The 8923-nt window shown below is 37.5% G+C and overlaps 1 protein-coding gene across 5 annotated transcripts in view; it reads left to right on the forward strand.

The window, feature by feature from the left end:
- Positions 1-4128, forward strand: part of uso1 (USO1 vesicle transport factor) — a 27490-nt gene extending 23362 nt beyond the window's left edge. For all 5 annotated transcript variants that reach the window (XM_034302831.2, XM_034302834.2, XM_034302832.2 and 2 more), the window contains 3 exons: positions 1780-1863; positions 2033-2248; positions 3033-4128. In XM_034302831.2, coding sequence (XP_034158722.2) covers positions 1780-1863; positions 2033-2248; positions 3033-3125 — 393 coding nt within the window. In that variant the 3' untranslated portion in view covers positions 3126-4128. The remainder of the gene's footprint in view (positions 1-1779; positions 1864-2032; positions 2249-3032) is intronic.
- Positions 4129-8923: the final 4795 nt, after the last annotated feature.

An 8923-nucleotide genomic window follows, 5' to 3' on the forward strand; every position in this document is an offset into this window, starting at 1 on the left:
TTACTCATCATTTACTCATCATTTACTCATCATTACTCATCTTTACTCATCATTACTCATCATCACTCATCATTTACTCATCATTACTCATCATTACTCATCATTACTCATCATTACTCATCATTTACTCATCATCACTCATCATTTACTCATCATTACTCATCATTACTCATCATTACTCATCATTTACTCATCATTTACTCATCATTACTCATCATTACTCATCATTTACTCATCATTTACTCATCATTACTCATCATTACTCATCATTTACTCATTTACTCATCATTACTCATCATTACTCATCATTTACTCATCATTTACTCATCATTACTCATCATCACTCATCATTTACTCATCATTACTCATCATTACTCATCATTTACTCATCATCACTCATCATTTACTCATCATTACTCATCATTACTCATCATTTACTCATCATTTACTCATCATTACTCATCATTACTCATCATTTACTCATCATTTACTCATCATTACTCATCATTACTCATCATTTACTCATTTACTCATCATTACTCATCATTTACTCATTACTCATCATTTACTCATCATTTACTCATCATTACTCATCATTTACTCATCATTACTCATCATTACTCATCATTTACTCATCATTACTCATCTTTACTCATCATTTACTCATCATTTACTCATCATTTACTCATCATCACTCATCATTTACTCATTACTCATCATTTACTCATCATTACTCATCATTTACTCATCATTACTCATCATTTACTCATCATTTACTCATCATTACTCATCATTTACTCATCATTACTCATCATTTACTCATCATTTACTCATCATTACTCATCATCACTCATCATTTACTCATCATTTACTCATCATTACTCATCATTACTCATCATTTACTCATCATTTACTCATCATTACTCATCATTACTCATCATTTACTCATCATTACTCATCACTCATCATCACTCATCATTTACTCATCATTTACTCATCATTACTCATCATTTACTCATCATTTACTCATCATTTACTCATCATTTACTCATCATTTACTCATCATTACTCATCATTTACTCATCATTACTCATCATTTACTCATCATTTACTCATCATTTACTCATCATTACTCATCATTTACTCATCATTACTCATCATTTACTCATCATTACTCATCATTTACTCATCATTACTCATCATTTACTCATCATTTACTCATCATTTACTCATCATTACTCATCATTTACTCATCATTACTCATCATTTACTCATCATTACTCATCATTTACTCATCATTTACTCATCATCACTCATCATTTACTCATCATTTACTCATCATCACTCATCATTTACTCATCATTTACTCATCATTACTCATCATTACTCATCATTTACTCATCATTTACTCATCATCACTCATCATTTACTCATCATTTACTCATCATTTACTCATCATTACTCATCATTTACTCATCATTACTCATCATTTACTCATCATTACTCATCATTTACTCATCATTTACTCATCATTTACTCATCATTACTCATCATTTACTCATCATTACTCATCATTACTCATCATTACTCATCATTTACTCATCATTTACTCATCATTACTCATCATTACTCATCATTACTCATCATTTACTCATCATTACTCATCATTACTCATCATTACTCATCATTTACTCATCATTACTCATCATTTACTCATCATTACTCATCATTACTCATCATTTACTCATCATTTACTCATTACACTGTGTCTCATCTCAGTCAGGGTCCGAAGCAGAAACAGCTAAACTCAGTGAGCTGGAGCAGAGACTGTCAGCACAAACGGCAGAAACACATCGACTGCAGGTCTCGGACACACACACACACACACACACACACACACCTTTATTCGCTCTGTCTCGGTTTTCCTCAGGTTCATACAGTTTCTCCTCTTATTAATCACACTCTCTGTAATTCTTTGATTTCCATTTCAAGTATGAAGTTTTCCCCGTGTGTGTGTGTGTGTGTGATTCAGGAGGAGGTCCGGACTCACTCGGACAGCAGGGCACAGTTGGAGAAGGAGTTAGCGGCGGCTAACAGCACGGTGGCCATACTGCAGACGGAGAAGGCTAAGCTTCAGCAGGAAGTGAGCGAGTCGAAGAAGGAGCAGGACGACCTGCTGATGCTCCTCGCTGATCAGGACCAGAAAATCCTCTCTCTCAAAAAGAAACTTAAAGACCTCGGAGAGACGGTAACCGCATCGGCCCTGTTTACTGCCCCTGTGACTTACCCCTGCTGCCTCTGTGCTGCCCCTGTGACTTACCCCTGCTGCCTCTGTGCTGCCTCTGTGCTGCCTCTGTGCTGCCCCTGTGACTTACCCCTGCTGCCTCTGTGCTGCCTCTGTGCTGCCTCTGTGCTGCCTCTGTGCTCTACCTTTCCTGCCCTTGTGTCCTTTGCTTTTGCTGCCCCTGTGCTGCGGGAACACTGCCTCAGGGCTGCCTCAGTGCTTTACCCTTCATGACTCTGTGCTGCTTTTGTGCTTGACCTTTGCTGCCTCTATGCTTTGCCTGTGCTGGTTCAGACTGCCCCTGTGTTTTGCCTTTGCTGGCTCTATGCTTCATCTGCCTCTGTGCTGCCTCTGTGCTTTTCATTGGCTGCCTCTATGCTTTTTCTGTGCTTTTCCTTTGCTGCCTCTGTGCTGCCTCTGTACTGCGTTTGTACTTTACCTTTCCTGCCCTTGTGTCCTTTGCTTTTGCTGCCCCTGTGCTGCATGAACACTGTCTCAGGGCTGCCTCTGTGCTGCTTTTGTGCTTCACCTTTGCTGCCTCTATGCTGCCTCTGTGCTTTTCCTTTGCTGCCTCTGTGCTGCCTCTATGCTTTTTCTGTGCTTTGCCTTTGCTTCCTCTGTGCTGCCTCTATGCTTTGCCTTTGCTAGTCACATGACCACATTTAAAATATTTGACATTTTCATCTAAAGTCTAAAACTGACATGTCTGAAAATGATCGCTGAGGATGATGTCACTTCCTCTCCACAGATCGAGGACGAGGATGATCTGGATGCGAGGGACCAGTCTGATGATGATGATGATGATGAAGAAGAGGAGGAGGAGGAGGAAGATGACGAATAGAGAGAGAGACTGAGTAGAATTCCGGGGAATAAAAGTCGTTTTGACCCGTTTAATCCTGACACTAATACGAGGAGAGATAAAGGGTCCGATTTCTTGCCGCAGAATCGCTGTTCATTTTTAGCTTTTATTTGTTTATTTCCTGTTTGCTAATGCCACTCTACCATCATGTTTGTTCATTTGTACTCAGAACATTGTTTAGTGGAGCAACTCCATTAAAAATGCTAATGTGGCTAGCAGTGACTGGACTCTAATAGCTACCGATTAGCATGATACCTGCTGAGTATTTCCTCTTTTATTTAATTCATTCAGTTAAACATTGTTTAGCAAAATAGTTCCACAGAGCTGGTGCTGCTAACAAGAAGCAGTAGCCACCAATCAGGAAATGCTGCTACCAAGGAACATGAGCTAATAGCTGCCAGCTAGCATGCTATCTGCCTTTGTTGTTTCATTCATTAGCAACATTAGCATTTTCAACTGATTTAAAATATATAAAATATAAATGACTTCAGATGAGCGTCTGGCTGTCGTTGAGAAAAATGTTACTAATAATTGAAAATTAGCGTAACATCATCTGCATATTCGATTTAATTCATTGCTAGCAACGTTACCATTTTGAGCTGAATAGAAATATTAAAATATTAAAATGTACATCCAGTTATAAATAATAATGCTAATGTTGCTAACAGTGAGGAATCTAGTGTCAGGCATGATGTCATCAAAACTTTATTGAACTCTGATGTTAAACAATGCTTAATCTTCACAATTGTACATTTCAAAAGAAAAAAATCATCAATCTGTAATAATATATAAATATAGAACATATAAATGTGAATAAATTACACAAAAACAGAAGAGCTATGTTTTAAAAAAAATGCTAATGTTGCTAACAATAAAAAGAAGCTCATAGCCGAACGTTGTTGATATTTATGTATTGTTAGTAAAATTAGCATGCTTGGATGAATCTTCCCTGAAATCTATTAGAAATAAATATATATGACGGTGAGCCCGGGTCAACGACACTCTAAAGAAGCTTTATTAAAGCTATATATTAAATTCAGTTGAAGCTTTAATGAACCTGTAATGAAGCTCTATTGAAAGTATTGAAAAGCCAATGAAGTTATAATTAAGCTTCAGTGAAACTCAAATGAAGTCATATTAAAGCTCGACTGAAGCTGTAATGAAGCTGTAATGAAGCTCTAATGAAGCTGTAATGAAGCTCTATTGAAGCTGTAATGAAGCTCTACTGAAGCTGTAATGAACCTCTACTGAAGCTCTACTGAAGCTGTAATGAAGCTCTACTGAAGCTGTAATGAACCTCTACTGAAGCTCTACTGAAGCTGTAATGAAGCTCTACTGAAGCTGTAATGAAGCTCTATTGAAGCTGCAGTGAAGCTCTACTGAAGCTGTAATGAAGCTCTACTGAAGCTCTATTGAAGCTCTACTGAAGCTGTAATGAAGCTCTACTGAAGGTCTATTGAAGCTGTAATGAAGCTCTACTGAAGCTGTAATGAAGCTCTATTGAAGCTGTAATGAAGCTCTATTGAAGCTGTAATGAAGCTCTACTGAAGCTGTAATGAAGCTCTATTGAAGCTGTAATGAAACTCTACTGAAGGTCTATTGAAGCTGTAATGAAGCTCTACTGAAGCTGTAATGAAGCTCTACTGAAGCTCTAATGAAGCTCTATTGAAGCTATAATAAAGTTCTACTGAAGCTGTAATGAAGCTGTAATGACTGATGAAATGAGGTTTTTCTGTATTTATCATCCAGTCGTGGCCTAATGGATAGAGAGTTGGACTTACAACCCGAAGGTGAACCTGAAGGTCGTGGGTTTGAGTCTCAGGTCCAGCAGGGATTGTAGGTGGAGGAGTGAATGACCAGCGTCTCTCCCAACCTCAATACCACCACTGAGGTAAGACCTTTGAGCAAGGCACCGAACCCCCAACTGCTCCCTGGGTGCCGCAGCAAAAAAGGCTGCCCACTGCTCCGGGTGTGTGTGTGTGTTCACTGCTGTGTGTGTGTGTTCACTGCTGTGTGTGTGTGTGTGTGTGTTCACTGCTGTGTGTGTGCACTTGGATGGGTTAAATGCAGAGAACAAATTCCTAGTATGGGTCACCACACTTGGCCTCACTTCACTTCACTTCATTTGTTGTGATAATGCCTTCTTATGGTGTGTGTGTGTGTGGAGATAAAAAGAGATAAAAGAACATTGGAATAAAATAAATAAATAAAAATACAAATTAAAATCACTTTAGAATAATAATTAAATAAAAATTTAATGAAATTATAAACAAGATATGTTTGTTTTTTAGTTGTGCTGATATTAAAAAAAGTAAAATATTAATGCACTTTGTGACATGGTGCATTATCATGCTGGAAGTAGCCATTAGAAGATGGGTAACTTCCCCACACCATCACACTACCTCCACCAGCCTGGACTGCGGATACAAGGCACGTTGGGTTCATGGGTTCATGTTGTTGGTGCTGAATTCTGACCCGACCATCTGTGAAGATCTCAGCAGAAATCTAGATTCATCAGACCAGGCCGCGTTTCTCCAGTCTTCAGCTCTCCAGTTGTGGTGAACTCGTGCCCACTGCAGCCTCAGCTTTCTGTTCCTGGCTGACAGAAGAGGAACCTGACGTGATCTTCTGCTGTTGTAGCCCATCCACCTCAAGGTTGTGCATTCTGAGATGCTTTTCTGCTCACCACAGTTGCACAGAGTGGTTAACTGAGCTACTGTAGCCTTTCTGTCAGATCAAACCAGTCTGTTCATTCTCCGTTGATGGATGTTCTTTCTTTACTGCACCATTCTGAGGCTGTTGTGTGTGAAAATCCCAGGAGATCAGCAGTTATAGGAAAACTCAAACCAGCCCATCTGGCACCAGCAATCATGCCACAGTCAAAATCACTGAGATCACATTTTTTCCTTGTTCTGATGGATGATGTGAACGTTACCTGAAGCTGCTGGCTGTATCTGCATGATTTTATGCGTTGTGCTGCTGCCACATGATTGGCTGATTAGGTAACTGCATGAATGAGCAGGTGTACAGGTGTACAGGTGTACAGGTGTAACACAACAATAATCAGAAAGTGATGAAAGGTGACAGAAACCTCCCACACTCTCACTGTTACTGATCTCCTTTAGACATGTACACGTAAATGAAATGGTCAAGTCTGAGAAGATGGAAGTCATTTTTAGGGATGGTAAAGAAGACTGGAGAAAGAATTCGAATGTGGAAGAAGAAGAAATCTAAGAAGGAAAATTCAAGTGCAGGCTTTGCAGGAGAAAGTGTTGAAGAAAAGTAAAGCGCTGAGCATTTGGTTTTCCTCAAACTCTGTGAGGAACGAGAGAAGATGAGAGGTCTGGAGAGAGAAAACTGAAAAACTGCTTGGACAAACCGCTGGAGAACGAGTGAAATAAAACTCCACGCTTTACTGTCCTGGAGGTAAAGGAGTGGGAGAAGTGAAAGAAAAAAACAGCGTGAAAAGATTGGACTTTTCTCATCTTTCAAAATCCTCAATAACATCAGACTGTTTTGAACGTTTGAGGCAGTTCTGATGCATTTCGATAGAGACTTCATGTCAAATAACAGTTTGAAGTTTCCGTGTAAAGGTGCTTAATGCACTAGTTATAGTCTAAGGCCACCAAGATCTTGTTTTAAAGCAAATTATTGGAATTAAATCATCAATTTCTATAAACACATGTTATGGCAAACAAAGGTCAAATTTAAACGCAGTCTGATGCAATGACGCAAAACTACGAGAGAGCAGGGGCAATTAGCATATGAATGAAACATTTCACTTCTCGATTTAATGTTTATATTTAACTCCTGACTGAAAACTTCACCGTATCAGCAGTTACACACGGTTTTTAATCCATTCATGTGGATCGTAATCCGTACAAGTCCCTGTGACTGAGCTGTTACTATAGAAACGATAACGTATTCGAACAAGCGCATTAATATAAACTTAATGTTCATGTTATAGCTGGAACTACTATCTAAGCTGTTCTTCTGACCAATCAGATTCGAGAATTCAGATTTATATTTAAAATTTACACCCTTGTCAAAACATCCTACTGGAATTTCAGTTTATTCTGTAGGATCTTACATGATTTTTAGAATCTTATTGGAACTCTACTTGTATTTTATTGGAAATAATGTCTTGTTATTGGAAAGTTATTGGAAATTACAGATGGTGCTTTGGGAGTTTTAAAATCTAATTACATATGTGTGTGTTGCTGGCTCTTTCTTATTTATTTTCTGATCAACACCCCGAACACCAGCACTTCCCTCTCTGCTGCTGCCCTCCGTGTTGTTTCTGATGTTACTGCAGGTTGACCAGTGAGTTTGATCACCAGTTTAGTGTACAGTCAAAAAATTACTATTTGTTTAGTAAAAAAATAATAATAATAAAATTTAGTGGAAATGTGCACCTTTAGGATAGATAGTCCCTATAGGAATCTAAAATATGATAGAAATTGTAAATAGAATCCTGTACAAGTTTCTTATTGGAATCCTTTAGGATTTTTTTTTTTTTTGGCAAGGGCACTGAAACTTAAAACTGTTATTTTTACATGAATCACTATGTGAGTGTATCAGAATGGCCTCAAGGTTCTGATAGAAAAGAGAATTAAACTTTTTACATTTGGCGGCCCAGAGTGAGCGCCGAGTCTTTCAGTGGAATGAAAATGTAAAAAAAATAAAAATAAAAAATAAAAAAATCTTTGTTTTCACTTTAAAATGCTAGAACTGGTTGAGATACAGTACTGTGCAAAAGTCTTGGCACCCTATGTTTTTTTTTTTAATAGTACAAACTTTGTTATAGATGTTTATTTTCTGACTTCTACATTATTGATTCAGTACAAAAACATTTTAGATTCCAAACATTAGTTTTCCAGCACAAAATGAAACGTTACAGAAAAATGTTTGTATGTCAGTAAAGAAAGCGCAGATTCCATAAGAGACACTTTTCAGATAAAAACATAATGAAGGCTGCTGGGTTTCGCTGCAGAAATAAGAAGCGAGTCGACAGTCAAAGTCTCCAGAAGAACTGTGGCTGCTTCTGCAAGATGCTCAGTAACACTTCCAGCTCATTTCCTTATAAAACTGCACACACTGCACCTCAGATACTGCTTTATTTATTTAAAGTGAAGGATCGTCACATTAAATACTGACTTTGTGTCATTTATTACTGTTTACTGCTCTTTATAGGATTTATTTAATGTAGAAACATTTAATTTCATTATTTTTGAAGGCATCTTTGCTCTACAGCATTTCTTTACATGTGACTAAGACTTTTACACAGAACTCAGAGAGAGAAACAGATCTCATTTCAGGTAAACCTGTAATTTTCAGAACTGTATAAAGTAGAAAATGTCTAAATTTGACCAGGTGAAGGTTTTATCCAACCTGCTTCACTTATTCATTTGATGAACTGACTGCATCTCTGTTTTAACTGTAATACAGTTTGTATCCACCAGAGGGCGGGCTCGCCTTATAAATACACCATCATCAGGTTACTACACTGTTTATGTCATTATCAAACAACTACACTGTGTGTGTGTGTGTGTGTGTGTGTCCACACTGTTATCACATAACTATATATATATGTGTATATATATTTTTATCACAGTTTGTTTACCCAGTTTCTCTTGTCTTGTGAAGTGTTGAACATGATTTAATTTAATAATATTGCTCCAGGCATAATTCTTTTATTTTATTCTTTTATTATATGTTACAAATTATTTAAATAGATAAACATTCATAATGTATAGTAAATCATAAACATCTGGTTAAAG

Source organism: Pangasianodon hypophthalmus, chromosome 3 (assembly GCF_027358585.1).
Source record: "Pangasianodon hypophthalmus isolate fPanHyp1 chromosome 3, fPanHyp1.pri, whole genome shotgun sequence".
Taxonomy (NCBI): Eukaryota; Metazoa; Chordata; class Actinopteri; order Siluriformes; family Pangasiidae; genus Pangasianodon; species Pangasianodon hypophthalmus.